This window comes from Bos grunniens, chromosome 3 (assembly GCF_055505025.1).
Source record: "Bos grunniens cultivar Pamir isolate PY7600 chromosome 3, Bosgru_T2T1.0, whole genome shotgun sequence".
Classification (NCBI taxonomy): domain Eukaryota; kingdom Metazoa; phylum Chordata; class Mammalia; order Artiodactyla; family Bovidae; genus Bos; species Bos grunniens.
Window position 1 is genome coordinate 17,404,791 of NC_141167.1, and position 15,177 is coordinate 17,419,967.

Consider the following 15,177-nt stretch of genomic DNA (forward strand, 5'->3'; position numbering starts at 1 on the left):
ACAGTCATCCCCTTTCCTCCAGGGCCCGACAGCTGGATCTGGTGCAAAGCAATTGGAACCACAGTTGGAGAAGAGTTTGGTTCCTGGAGCAGCCCTGCTGCTGAATAAAGATTCTCCACCTACACTCGGAGGCAGGCGTCCATTTGTTCATCCCCAGGAGGCTTAAGCAGAACTTCCCTAGGTTAGCTTCCCTAACCCCTGAGTTAGGCATTTTTCTGGTTTCCTTGTCTGTGGAGTTGATTCATTAAGCTCTGTTTCATATCGGAAGAGTGAGGCTGTGAATGGAAATGAGTCGCCTGGGATCACAGAGTTGGGAAGGCACAGAGCACCCAGACCCATCTGACCCCCAAGCTAAGCTCAGGGCCTGGCCCAGCTACAGAGCCAGAGCTTCTGTGCTCCTGATGGAGTTGGGGGACGATGAGGGGAGAAGAGGAGAGAATGGGAGGAGGAACGGGGCTCTCTCCTGAAGGTGGGAGTGGGGTGGGACAGGTGGAGAGAAGAGCCACTCAGTGCACCTTCTGGGCTGATTCTGCCCATGCCCCCCAACCCCCTCTGCCTTAGTGCACCCTTGTCCCCCTTCCTGGGCTCCCCAGGACCATCTGGCCAGCTCCAGGTGGGAGGCCTTCCTTCCCTCTCTTCACCCTGGTGGCCCCAAGGAATATTAATGATCCCAGCATCTCCTGAGCATCTGCTACACCCTAGGCACTGCTCTGAACTCTCTGAAGATATTAACTCACTGAGTTCTCACAACAGTCCAGTGCAGCAGATACTTCATTATTATCACATCCACTTTATGAGTGAGGGACCCAGGTACAGAGAGGGCTAGTGAGCCCGGCATCACAGGCTCAGCACAATGGCAAAGCAGGCTTCTTCCAGGAAGTCTGGGCCAGGGTCTCTGCTCTGAACTGCCATGTTACTGCCTCCCTGTGACCCCAGGCCCTGACCACAGCTGAGGACATCCAAGGGAGGATGCCCTGCAGCCACCGCCTTCTTCCAAGGGCCTTCCGAGCTCTTCTTGAGGCTGGGGATTCCTGGAAGAAGGGCTTCCCAGGGTGGCTTCCTCCTCGGCCTCTGTCCCAGGTAACCAGAGAGGAGAAAACCCTTGGGTTGTGCCCTCTGAACACAGATCCCAGGGCCATGGCCATGGTGAATCCCTCCAGACTAGTTGCCTGAGGCCAGTGGCCACTCTGGCTCCTTCCTCTGCTCCCCTCACGGAGGCCTGGGGGCCTTTGCAAGGCCTCCTACATCTCTCTGGGCTCCTCTCCTTCCTCTGTCATCACTGCCTCCCAACTCCTACAACCCCTGCCAGCCCAGAGATTCCTCCCTGCCCTGCACCCTGCAGGCTCTCTATGCCCACCATGCCAGATGTACACCATAGCACTGCTCCGACAGTGCCCCTTACCCTTCTGAGGCTCCCCAGTACCATCTCTCATATCTAACCTGAGCCCAGCACCATCTGGCCTCATCTCCCACCTGCCAGGGGAGGAGGCAGTAAAGGCAACTGCCACTGAGTGAGCACCTACTATATGCGAGGCGCATGGTGGAGCCATCTGCACAGAAATAATAACAGCGTCAGCAAAGTGCTCACATGGGCCCCCAGGGACCTCTAAAAGCCTTTCCTCTATTACCCATTTTAGTCTTCACTCAACCCTACAAAGTAGGGATTCTTGTCATTCCCATTTTACAGATGAGGAAACTGAGGAATGAATAGGTTAACTAACCTGCCAAAAGTCACACAACTGGTAACGGGCGATGCCTGAATTGACGGAGTGTGGCTTCAGAGTGGGAGCATTAAGTGTTTCTGCCCCACCACCATTCTCATCAAGTGCCCCTGCAACCTTGGGAGGAGGGATCTGTTATCATCTCCATTCTCAGATGAGGAAACCAAGTCTCAGAGAAGGGTACAGAGCCTATCAATGACAAGATCAGGCTCAAACCCAGCCCTGTGCATCTCCTGGGCTCTACATCATCCAGGCTGAACCATGCCAGTGCCATGGACCTTCCTGATTCTGTGTCTGCATTAAACCCCATCCATTTTCTGAAATGCCTTCTGCCTCTCTCCCTTCACACTGATTTTGAAATTACATCCATCCCAGTGCAAACTCCAAGGGCCAATGCAAACGCCCTGCCTTCTCTCCCCATTCACAGAGCCTTACTGACCTCTGCCCTGAAGATGCCTCACCCTCTGATTCCTGAAGCCCAGGGAATCCTGCCAGAATCACCCCGGGCACTTCTTCCTTCCCTAAGAAGGACCCTGGTTGCCTCCTTTTCCCTCATTCCCTCTACCGTTCTCTGTTGTTTGTATTTTGTTTTGTTGTTTTGACCACTTATTGCATTCTGTTTGCATCTGAACTTTTCTTGCATTACACACACATTCACACACACTATTTCTGGGTGTGTGCTGTGTGTGTGCACACTAAGTCGTTTCAGTCATGTCCAGCTTTTTGCAACTCCATGGACTGTTACCACCAGGCTCCTCTGTCCATGGGATTCTCCAGGCAAGAATACTGGAGTGGCTTGCCATTTCCTTCTCCAAGGGATCTTCCTGACCCAGGGATGGAATCCGATTCTCTTATGCCTCCTGCACTGGCAGGAGGTTTCTTTACCACTAGCGCCTCCTGGGAAGTCAGTACAATTACAATTCCGGTTTTACAGAGGAGGAGATGAGGCTCAGAGTGGGAAAGCGACTTTCCAAACATCACGCAGGATGTGGAAGACCTGAGCAGGACCACAGGGCCGAAACGGTGCAGCTGTTGCTTGCCCTGCCCCCTGTGTACAGGATCAGCCCGGCGGGCCTCACCTGCCCCGGGGCTCAGAGGGACTTCCCCAGACTCCGAAGCCATTAATCCACAGGGAGGCCCAGGGAGCAGCAAGGATGAGGGGGCATAAGGACTCCTCCTGGAGGGGTGAGGAAAGGCTGCCCTCTGAGAGGAGGCACGGGGGTGAGGACTCGGCCCCGAGCAGGAGTGATGTGGTCAGGAATGTGAAAAGTGGAACAAAGGATATGGTGAGAACTATGGCTTGGGGTGTGGGCCCTGGGGGCGGGGCGGGGAGGGCTGGGTGGGTAGGAGGTGGGGGTGGGGCGGGGGCTGGGGGGCAGCGGCAGGCAGGAGGCAGCGCTTAAGTGGTCAATGTGGGGCTAGATTGTGAGGCCCCTTGAACACTCTCCAGCCAGGGGCTGACCGCATAGCCCCTCCGTGCCTGTGTTGGTCATCCAAAGCAGCTCAGGTGCTCTCCTGTGGTTTAGTGGGCTTGATGACTCCGAGGATGGTGAAAGAAAAGCAGAGTTTCCACCTGCCCATTGATGGATGGTGGACTTAAGTCCCCTCAGCGTCTGTGCAAGGAGGCAGCCCAAAGGGGTGCTGGCTTGGCAGAAAGAGTGGCATACTTGCACATAGCACACTGAATCCTGAGCTGGTGAGGGCAGGGTAGGCATCCCTAAAGTGTGATGATGAGTAGACTGACGGATAAAAGAAGGAACGAACGCAACACAGAGAGGGCTCTGGAATCTGGTTTATTAGCCGCGGGTGGGCATGGATCTTAGGAAGCATCAGCAGCTCCGGTGGGGCAGGGGCTGGGCACCCCTCAGGCTGCTCTCTCCTCACTCCTGCATTCGGGGTAGGTTGAGCTGTGAGGAGGAGGAGCGCCCTGCGGGGAAGGGACAGGAGGCAGGGAGTACTATCTGTTCTAGCATCCAGCACAGGCCGCGTAGGCACAGATCTCACACGTGCTTGGATCCGCCGCGATGGCCCCTGGACGGGAGAGATGGAGCCCCGTGAGCGCAGCTTCCCTTCCCCAAAGCTCCCTCCCTCACTTGAGCCAGAGTTTGGACACCCGCCATCCAGGAGAAACCGAGGCCTGTCCTTTCTGACCAGCGGGGCTTTCAGCAACAAACCAGGACACAAGTACCACTCAAGCCAGCCAATTAGAAGAGTCTACTCAGCTGCTACAGCTGAGACCAGAAGAACCCAGAAGCACAACAGAGGGCTTAACAGACCCACCAATCAGAGTAGAGCCCGTCCTCGGAATCCCACCAATCAGAACACACCTCTCCTTCAAGAGCTACAAATCCGGGAATCCATGGGCCCCCAGCTCTTCAGAGAGAGGGTTACTCACCCAGCCTGTCCAGGATCTCCTGGGCGTTGGACTCCTTGCAAAGAGGCTTGAGTTCTTCGGGAAAAGTAGGCAAGCTACAAAGGTTGGAAGCGATGTGTCCACCAGGATTTCTAGGGATCCTAGGCTCCTGGAGCTCCTGGAGCTCCTGGAGGTCCTTGAGCTTCTTCACCGACTCCAGAGAAAAGGAGAAGTCTCCATCCTGAGAGAGACATGTTCGGAGTGTGAGGCCAGGCTGCAGCCTGCTCCCTGACTGCCTCCTCCAGAAGTGACCCCTCTCCCGGCCCAGAGGCACTTGAGCAGTGTTTGCGGCATATGGGAGCCAGGTACTCCGCCGTGGGGCAATATGAGGTAGTCAGAGTTCAAGCTTTACAGCCAGACACTAGGCTTGGATTCTGGTTTTGCTTTGGAATCATGAACAGGTCATTACACTCCGGGAGCCTAGGTTCTGCATGTTATATAAGGAATGGAGAAAACAGACACGAAGTGTCAGGGACACAATAGGTGTCTACTAGTGGGAGCCATGGTGTTGATCTGTGGGGACCAGAGCTGGGACCAGATCCAGGCTTCCCGAATCCACGTGGCTGTACCGGGTTGTCTTCACCTCTGCCTGAGAGCAGTGTGGGCTGATCCCCTGGCCCCCAGCTCCAGCCTGGTGCCTGGCTGATGTTTGAGAAGCAATAAAAGGCCTCCCGGGGCCTGGCTGTGGAGCCAGAGTGGGGCCCCTAATGAGTGCCAGACTGGCCTTTTAGCTGGCATCCACACCAGTAGGGACACCCTCCCGTCAGGACCTTCAGGGTGTCCAGGTGATTTCTGAGACCCAGGTCAGGGCTTTGGCTGAGAAGTAAGGTCTGGAATGAAACTGAGCTCCTTCACTTCCCAACCACGTGCCCATGACAAATTACAAACTCTAAGGCTCCATTTCCCCCCACCTCTAAGAAATGGGGCTAGCAATCTCTTCTTCCCAAAGTGATCCTGGGGCCCCAGTGGAGCCTGGTCATGGCAAGCACTCTGTAAATTGGCTGGTCACCTGCGTTTCCCTGACTGTTTCTCTTCTCTCTTCCTGATCTTTCTATGAGTTTGAAAACGAAAGGTGTGAGAGGCAGGACTGAGAAGGAGATCCGTGGGGCAGAGCCAAGCCTTAGACATACCGCACCCTCAGTCCCCAGGGAGGGGTTGCTTTATCAGAGGACAGGCCCTGCACCCTATAGGTAGAGAGCAGTCTGGAAAATGGTGGGGACAGAGAACTTACCTTCACGATGACTCCTCCTGTCAGGGTGGCCCAGGCTCCAAGGAGGCACAGGGCGGACAGCAGGAAGGTGTTCATGGTGGCAGCACCCAAGAGAGAAGAGTGACTGGTTCTGGATGCCAGGGGGAAACACTGGGACTTTTAAAGAGGGCAGGGTTACTGAGTAACTCAGGAGTCTTGATGAGCATCTCAGCTGCTTGCTGGTCAATTCAATCCTAATCAGATAAGGCTCAAGACCGCCCTGGCAGATAAGAGATCAGTCCAGGGAAGCGTCAGAGCCCCAGCCCCTCCCTGGATTCCCACTTTAACCCACGACTGGACTGGGTTCTGCATTCATTCACCACCAGGCCTTGTGCCAGGGTGGGGCTGCAGACTGCACCCAGCCCTTAAAGAGGGTGGCCCAGGCAGGGGCAAGTGCAGGGTTATTAGGGGAGTGGGTGGGCAAGGGGAATGGAGGGGCCATTCACCTAGCCCAGGGGCAGGGCAGTTCAGGAAGTTTTCCCAAAGGAGGTTATGCCAGCACTTGGTTTTAGAGAATGGGTGAAAATTTTCTTAGAGAAGGGGCCAAGGGTAGAAGGCCATTTTTTGCTGAGAATGCCACGTGTGGGATAGCAGGGAAGTAAAATAGGCCTGGTAGAAGTGGGGAAATGTGAGTAATTCAGCCTGGGGGGAGGAGGAGGTTTCAAGGGGGCTTCGAGTCCTGAGAGATGACACAACCAAGGCGGGTACAAGGTTTAACCACTGTGACTTTGAGAGAGGACTCCGCTCTGTCATCCGTAGGCCTGGGTTCAAGCCCCATCTACTGCCCCATTTCGATGTATGTGAATTTGGGCAAATTGTTTCCATCTCTGAATTTCAGAGCTCCCTGTATTCTCTCTGGGAACCAACATGATAATGCATATCTCATGGGAGTGAGAATTAATGAGGTTAGAAAGACGCTTACCTCAATGCCCGGCACGCAGAAAGCACACAGTTCAGACCTCTGAGTTATCATTATTTTGGTCAACAGTAGCAGCAGCTTCTGGTTCCCTTTGGCCCCTCTGGGGATCAGCCTCCTGGTCTGAGCCAGTCTGTTCTCATCCTGTGCTGGGTCTGCTGCCCTGTCCATCCAGCAGGTTCATATCTTCCTCAAATGTGTTTTTTCTCCTCCTTCCTGATTCCCTTGACCCCTGCTTCTCTCACCATCTCCCCCCTCCCTCCACCGCATCCCTTTTTTTTTCTGCTCCCCCTCCCACAACTAACTCAGCCTAATCTCCTCCATCCTGGCCTTTCCTGCCAAGCTCAATTCTGACTTCGAATATGTGGTTCCATTTGCCTTGGAAGGTTTTTCCTTCCTCATCACTAGATGAACTCCTACTTAAACGTTAAGGTCCAGATCCAGTAGCCCCCACTGCATCCTCAGCTAAATAACCTCTCTTTGTTCTCACAGAACCAGATAACATTCCCTACCTGGGATCTGGTCGAGTTGAGTTACTTGGGTGTGCGTCTTTGCCCCTCTAGACTCTGACCCCCATGAACTCTGTACTCCAGCAGAGTGCATGTTTATTGTATTCTTTTTAAGCAGAGCCTCCTGGACACAGAGGAAGGGCAGCCCCAGGAGCTGCTTTGTTCTAATCTACAAACCAATCTGGCTGGAAGCCAAGGAGGCTCCAAACAAAGAGGTAGGGGTGGGAATCCCTGGGTGGGGAGAGTCAACACTGAAGGGGAAATTGGAGGGAACTTCAAAGGGGTTCAACCCCAGGGAGGAGCAAGAAACACTTGGTTAACTTGCCCTCTCAGGCTAATCCTCAGAACCGGACTAAACTTCCCTCCTTTTCTAGAGTGTGTGTGTGTATGTACACAGAGGTGTGTGTGTGGACTGAAGTGTGTTAGTGTGTATGAGGGGTGTGTATATGTGCTGAAGTCTACGTATCCAGAACAGCCATGTGGTGGCCTCTGCTAGCTGAGAGCTGGGTGGGAGTGAACACCAGTGGAGGGTTAGGTATAGACAGGGTACAGTAGGGTTAAGGATGGAGTTTGGGTTGAAGGTAAGGCTAGAATCAGGGTAGAATTTATTGTGACTGGGATGGAGGTGAGCACAGGTACAGACCAGGAGGAGTGTAGCTGAGGTTGCTGCTGCCTTTGGAACTGGGGTTGGGTGGACTTGAGCTGGGCTAGCGTAGAAGCTGGGTTAAGACCACTCATAGGTTTCCAGCTGGGGCTGGAGTTACCTTAGGGCAAGATGAAGTAGCAGAGAGTGAAAGGAGTTCAGGTTAGGACTCGAATTCGAGTTTGGGTCAGGGTCAGGGTGGAGCTGAGCTTGGGCATGGGGTAAGGGTCAGGGTCAGGGTTAGAACTGGGGGTGCGGCTAGGATGATGTAGGGACTGTCCCTGACATGGAGGTTGGCTGGAGTGAGGTTCAGGTTCTGTGCTTGGTTAAGGTTGGAGTTGAGTCTGCAGCGGAGATGGAGGAGTGGGTGGGGGTCAGGTCTGTGACTGGGGTTGGATGGGGAGCTGGACTGGGATTCAGTTTAGCATCAAGGATGGGGTTGAATAGGCTGCTGTGAGCTGAGGAGCCCTGTCTCTGGTTCCCTTTGGTTCTCAGTCCTTTCCCTCCTGAGGCACCATGGGATTAGGGGTAAAGGGAGGGGGCTTTGGTTCCTGCAGCCTCTTTCTCCCATACGCCCTTAGCCAGGGCTGACCTGGTGCACACCAGGGGTGGGGTGGGTGGGGGTCTAGGTGTGTGGCAGTGACATAGCTCCGCACTGTGGGAAAGAGGAAATGGCTCCCAGGCCTCAGCCCTTTGGGCCTGACCCTACCCAACCCTGCCTCTGACATCTTCCCTGGGAAATGGAAACCAGTACCCTCCCTCTCTCTCCCCGCCAATTCCCTGGCCCAGCCTGGGCCCAGGTGTGGATCCAGGCCCCCTCCCTCCTCTCCTGCATTGAAGCTGCTGGATCTTGGGGCCCCCTTGGAAGCCTGGGGTTCTGGACCACCCCAGGCCCACACCTGAGTCCTGTGGTCTTGGTTCCCCAGCACCCCAACACCCCTCATCATTCCTTACAGGCAAGTGGGTCAGTCTGGGTTGTTTGGGGACGCTCACATCCAAGGCCACCTCTTCTGACAAACTCCTGAACCTCCATAGCCTTCCAGGCCATACCACCTCTATCTGCCTCCCCATGTGAAAACCCATCAGTGGCTGCCCAACACCTTCAGAAGGAAGCCCAGACTCCCTGTCCTGGCATTCAAAGCTCATCATGGTCAGCTCCCTGCTCACCTTTCACCCAGGATCCCAAGTCTCCCTAGGAGTGGCCCAAAAAGAAGGAGCCCAGACCTGGGGCCCTGTAGGTCAGCGGTCCCAACCTTTTTGGCACCAAGGACTGGTTTCATGAAAGACAATTTTTCCATGGACCAGGGTGGGTGGGTGGGGAAAGGCTTAGGGATGATTCAAGTGCTTACGTTTACTGTATACTTTATTTCTATTATTATTACATCATCTCCACCTCTGATCATCAGGCATTAGATTCCAGAGGTTGGGGATTCCTGATGTTGGTAGAATAGCTCCAGTTTGGGAGCCAGGCAGCCCTGGGGTAGAGTCCCTGCTCATCAGTGAAGAGTGGTGTGCTCTTTCTGAGCCTCAGTGTCTACATCAGAAAAATGGAAACAATGACAACTATATTGTAGATTTTGGATTGCCTGGAAGACTTTCCTCACTGACTTCCAGCCCCAGCAAGCCTGTATTAAGACCATATCTGTCCCCTGGGCTCCACCAGCTTCCTATTCTTTCCCCTGATAAAATCTACCAATCTGTCCCGCCCCCTCTCCTGCAAAGTCCTGAGAGCAGAGCCTATGTCTTGCTCCGCAGCGGCCCCAGTACCCACACAAGGCTGGGTACTTAGTGGCTACCCCTGATCCCACAGGAGACCCGAACCAGTGAGCCAGCGAAGTCGCTCAGTCGTGTCCGACTCTTTGCAACCCCATGGACTGTAGCCCACCAGGCTCCTCCATCCATGGAATTTTCCAGGCAAGAGTACTGGAGTGGTTTGCCATTTCCTTCTCCAGGGGATCTTCCTGACCCAGGGATTGAACCCAGGTCTCCTGCATTACAGGCAGACGCTTTACCGTCTGAGCCACCAGGGCAGCCTGAAGACCAGAGAGGCTGTGGTATTTGAACTAATCACAACAGTAACAGGGAGTGAGGATTGAGCACTCGGTCTGGGTACGTGCTTTACGGGTGTGGAAACCAGACCCGGGCCTGCAGCCCAACCACCCCTTACCCACTCTGGCAGCTGCCGGGATTCCCCGTTATTAGGGTGCCCTCTGGACCCTGTGAGGTTGCCGACTGCCATCGTTTTTGGCCTAGAGGTTGTTGAACTCTTGGGTTGGGGTGACCTCAGCATGGTTCCAGTGTGCCTGTTAAAGTTGGGCGCCCCGAGGCCCAGTCCTCCCAGGCCTGGCTCTGCTCCCCTGAGGGCGGGAGGCCTCAGCTGACCCCATGAAGGAAGGCCTGGAGCAGAGCGCAGGTGGGAGGCTGGAGACTCCCATATTGATCTGTGTGGCCAGGAGCAGGGTGCGGCCCACAGTTCACAGGCTCCCCATCCCGCTTGTAAACACGTCCTGGACGTTCTTCCGAGAGCCCAGAACTGCCTGAGGAAGACAGCCGGATGTATGTGAATCTCCGACCAGCTCTGGGAATGCCTGAAGAGTCACTGTAGAGCCCCACTTTATAGGTGTGCACACTGAGGCTCAGAGGCCCGGAGAGGTTAAGACGCCACAACTTTCCCGAGGGCGCGGGCAGAAGCTTCGGGCACAGTTGCCCTGATGGTGCTCGGCATGAGGGCACCTAGCCAACAGAGAGGGAGGCACAGACACGGGCATGGGGCAGGCCGGCTCAGCCTAGAGGAAGGCGCAGCTTTTCAGACTCATTGCCAAGGTGGGCTTGGCAGCAGCTGCGGTCACAAAGCTGTAAATTCCAGAGCAGAGGCCAGTTCTCCCAAGTGCCAAAGAAAAGCTGAAACTTCTGCTTGGTTCGTACCTCCTGCCCTGTCTTCCTGGCCCTCAGACTTCCATCTTCGCAGAAGGAGGAGAAGAAGGGTGAAGCCTCTGAGTCAGACCCTGTTTTACAGCGACATCCATTTCACAGAGAAGGAAAGTGGACAACAGAGTGGGAATGTGAAGCCTATGGGCTCGAGCTGAAGTCCAGGTTGGGGTTCAGGGTGCCCTTCCCTCTCCCAGGTGCTGGGGTGGGCAGAATGTCTCCCGTGATGCTCTGGGGGGGCAGCTGGGGAGTGGACAGAGGGTGTGTCTGGTTGTTTGCTTGGCAGTGTCATCTCACATCCCCGTGGCCTGGTGAGGATGAGGCACCTGGGGAGCTCCATTCACCATCTGCTCCCCACATGGCAGGCCAGCTGCTGCCTCATCCCCCCAGCAACTACCCCCAGTAACCCTGGCCCCCTGTGGGCATTGACCACAGAAGCAACCGCTGCTCCCAAAGGCTGTCAGGGACGGAAGGAGACCCATCTGGAGCTCCTGCCATGGGCCCCAGAGCCCACAGGCTAGAGGGAGGAGACACAGGCACAGTTCCTCTGAGGCTCCTCGGGGAAAAAGGTGCCCCTGAGACCAGGTCTGGGGACACTTACCAGACCAGGTGGTGTTTGAACTGGGCCTTGATCAATGGGAGGATTTGGATGGACAGAGATGGGGGCTGCATAGCAAAGGCTGGCATCAAAAAGCCCAAAGTAGGAGGACGGGCTGAAGCAGAGAGTGTGACACCCTCTGGCTGTGGGTGAGGAGTCCAGAGGAGGCTCTACACATCAAGTGGAGGCGTTTTGCCCTCGACTTGGTGACAGTGGGAAGCCAGGGAGAAGAGGGGAGCTGTGATTTAGAAACACCATCATGGCCCTTGGTGTTGGGAGTGGACCGTCTATGCATGGTTGCTGCACTGGTCTAGGAAAAAAGGGGTGTGTCCCACCCTCATGGTGCCCCGAGAGAGCCAGGGGTGATTGGAAGGATGGTGTTGCAGGGGAATGATGGGTCTTGACCTGTGGAAGAGAAGCAAGAGAAGGGGGCAAGAAGGGGAGGTAGATGGGCCCTTGGGATCTGCAACATTCCAGGGCCTGGGCTGGCTGCTTCCATCTGACTGCTCATGGATGGTCTCATCAACACTTTAATCCCATTATACAGATGAGGAAACTGAGGCTCAGAGAGGGCAATGTCTTGCCCAGATGGAATTTTATGTTCTTCTGACTGCAGAATCTATGTTGTTTCCATGGTCTCAGGTGTGATTCTGGCCTTTGAGGCCTGCAGGGAACATGCTCAGGCACAGGCCAGCAGCTCACAGTAGACCAGTTTCTGGTCTGACCAGGAAATCTGGGGGCTGGGAGGACAAGGAGGAGGGTAGGAACTGCCCGGGGGCAGGAACGGGTAGTATAGATAGATCTGGGTGCCTGTCCAAAGGACCACAGCAGGGAGGAGCAGTGACAGGGGCCAGGCCAGGAATATGATGAGAAAGGGGGAAGAATAGATCTGAGGGTCCTAAGCCCAGCTCTATCCCAGGCAAGTTGTCTCCCGGGACGGGGGCCACAGAGGGAGACACGAGTGGCTGATGAGGTTAGGAGCCATCCGGCCCTCCCTTCCGACAGAATGCTTCCCTCCTGTCTGTGGTTCGTGGTCACACACAGGCACACCAAGGCACACAGTCACAATCATACAGGCAACACACATACCCAGGCACAGACACACAAGCACACACATACAAGGCCTTGCGCACATGTGCGGAAGGCCACACGAGCACAATCAGCACCCGCAGTTACCCTGACTTACGGGACCTGCACACACACGGCCCCTGCCCCCACCCCAGTCACAGCTCACACACTCACGCTCTCGGAGGACCGTTCCCAGGAAGGCCTCTGCCCGTGGACGTCACTCAGGCGTGGGAAGGGTGAGAAGTGTCCTCGGACATCTTTATTGCCGTTGTTGGGACAGGAAGTTGCCTCTCTGACCTTCTGGGGGCTGCGTCCTGAGAGGGGTGGCATTCACCCAGTGACGTCAGCTCAGGCTAGGGTGGGGTGCGTTGGGATGGGTGTGGAGACTGGCCCCAAGGAAGGTCAAGGGCAACCAGGGAGTGTTGAGGAAGAGGTCATAGGCCTTGGTGCCAAGAGCAGACCGGAGTAAGCCAGCTCTGGGTTTCCATCCCCTTGCCAACCTCTCACGACGGTGACCTTGGGCAAATGACTTCACCTCTCTGAATGGCAATGTCCAGCAGTAAAAGGGAGATAAATGACATCAACCTCCAAGGCACTGGGAGTGCTAACTCAGATAACGGCTGTCAAGTGCTGGGCACAGGGCCTGGCAAATAGTGGCAATAATCATAATGTTCGTGATGGCCAAAGGGGTTGATGTGTGAGTGCGGGCGGAGGTGGGGGGGGGCTCGGAGGGAGGGGTGGGAGGACAAGGGTGGATGTACAGTGGCAAGGCTTGTGGCTGGCCTGACCACGGCCCTCCCCACACCTGCCCAAATAATGCATCAGCTGAGGTCCCAGAAGAGCAGAGCCTCAGGAAACTCAGCTGCGGTGGATGGCGGGGTGACCTTCCCCACCCTAACCTTGGAGTTGGGGACAGTGGGCACCACTGGGGCTGAGCCAGGGCAGCAGGCTCAGGTATTGTTGTTGTTCAGTAGCTAAGTTACGTCCAACTCTTTGCAACCCCATGGATTCTAGCACGCCAGGCTTCCTTGTCCTTCACGATCTTGCCCAGAGTTTGCTCAAACTCATGTCCTTTCAGTCAGTGATGCCATCCAACCATCTCATTCTCTGTTGCCCCGTTCTCCTCCTGTCCTCAATCTTTCCAAGCATCAGGCTCTTTTTTAATGAGTCAGCTCTTCACATCAGATGGCTAAAGTATTGGAGCTTCTTCAGCATCAGTCCTTCCAATGAATAGTCAGGGTTGATTTCCTTTAGGATTGACTGCTTTGATCTCCTTGCCGTCCATGGGACTCTCAAGAGTCTTCTCCAGCACACTGCTGGAAAGCATCAATTCTTCGGCACTCAGCCTTCTTATAGTCCAACTCTCACATCTGTACATGACTACTGGAAAAGCCATAGCTTTGACTAGATGGACCTTTATTGGCAAAGTGATGTCTCTGCTCAGAGGCTGCTCTAGAGTGGGCCCCACTCCAGACTAGAGGGGGCTCCTTGGCTCCCTCCAGCAAGCTTTCATGATGAAAGAACAGATTCTGAGAGGTGGGCCCTGGGGGTCCCTATCTATCTGGAGGAGCACCCAGCTCTGTGGGGGCTGCAGAGGATAGAACACAGCACTTGTGGTAAAGGAAGCCTTCCAAACAAGTAAAAGCACACAGCTGGTGGCCCTGCGCCCTCTGGCGGCCTCTGCTCCTTACTGCAGCCTCATGGCTTTGTTCTAAGGCTCCCGTTCCTTGCCTGGTATGGACTGACAGAGCAGTGCAGCGGAGTGCAGGCGTTGGGGCTGGACGACCTGGGTTTGAGATATGGGGCTGGACGGCCCAGGGCAGGTGACTTAATCACTTTGCGGCTCAGATTCTTCCTTTGCAGTAGGTTGATAACAAGAGTGTCTACCACACAGCTGAAGGGGAAATCTGATCACCTGTATCAAGTACTTGGAGTACATAAAGAAACAAGGAATACATGGTGACTGCCCTACTCTTGACTTCTGGGGTCAGCGTTGCTCGGGGACACAGCTTGAGAGCAGGGCCAAAGCAGTCTTGACCTGGGGTTGGACTCTGGCTCTGGTGCAGTCCCTTACCAAATGTGTGGTTGACTAGTTGCTTATCATATGGTGAGAGAGATACCAGGAGGTTAAGTCCAAAATCCTCTGGAAAATCATGCTGGAGATAAACACAGTGTCTCAGTAAGCCCAACATGGCCATTTTTCCCAGTTCTTGCTTACAGTCTGTCTTGGAAGCAGCTGACTTGCATCCAAGGGCAATGTTTTACCCAGTAGAATGACACTCAGTGTTGAGATGCTCAGACAAAAGGGACCCTGAAGTAGACAGCATTGTATGGTTAAGTCAGAAGCAGGGAGAGGTCTTGGGCAGGATCATGGGACTGGTAGGAAGTCCTCCCGCTCCTGAGACAGACCACAGCTTCATGTCTATTTCCCACCAGTGTTGTTGGTCTTCCATCAGTGTCATCGAGCATGCTTCCATCATCAGGTTGGGACACTACCACTCATCCCATAGAATCGCTGGTGCTTGGCTCTTAACTAGCAATCCGCCACTTCTCTAGCTTCAACCCCACCCCTTCTCCATGCTACTCTAGCTTCCCAGCCTGGCTCAGCATAGTGATATAAATGGAAATGCCTTCCCTGTCTATCTAGGATCCTACAAGGACTCAAAATAGCCCATACCCACTCCAAGTTTTCCCTAAGCCAATGCCCCAGCCTCAGTATGACCTAACTGCTGACCCCCAGAATCTTCCTGCCAGGTGGCACCTTCAGAGTAGCTTCCCTGGGCAGTGTCCCCGTGTTGGCATTTGCTCCCTGTCATGGGAAGTCTGCACCCCCTACAGACAGGAACTGTGGGTTTCTCATCTCTGGATTTCGCAGGGGAATGCCTGACACTCTGGGCTCCACAGATATTAAGAAGCTCCACTTTCACCTTTTGGAAGGAGCTCTCTGGGAAGGCAGTGCTGGGGGCAAGACTAGGGTCCGGGGGAATTCCCCTGGAGTAATGTGGATGGTGTTAAGAGAACATGAGGTTGGAGTCAAAAGATCTGGATTCAAACCTTAGCTCTACCTCTTGTCAACAAAGGATCTGGGGATGCCTTCACACCTCTGTGTGAGTTGTTCCCACAGGTAAGATG

At 54.7% G+C, this 15,177-nt stretch overlaps 1 protein-coding gene across 1 annotated transcript; it reads right to left on the reverse strand.

The window, feature by feature from the left end:
• Nucleotides 1-3,493: 3,493 nt before the first annotated feature.
• GUCA2A (guanylate cyclase activator 2A) lies at nt 3,494-5,494 on the reverse strand. Its single transcript, XM_086394264.1, has 3 exons — nt 5,366-5,494; nt 4,117-4,315; nt 3,494-3,752 (listed from the first exon to the last, which is right to left on the reverse strand). Exons 1-3 carry the CDS (start codon nt 5,438-5,440, stop codon nt 3,688-3,690), a joined length of 339 nt encoding a protein of 112 aa, XP_086250390.1. The 5' UTR covers nt 5,441-5,494; the 3' UTR covers nt 3,494-3,687.
• Between the last annotated feature and the right edge of the window lie 9,683 nt (nt 5,495-15,177).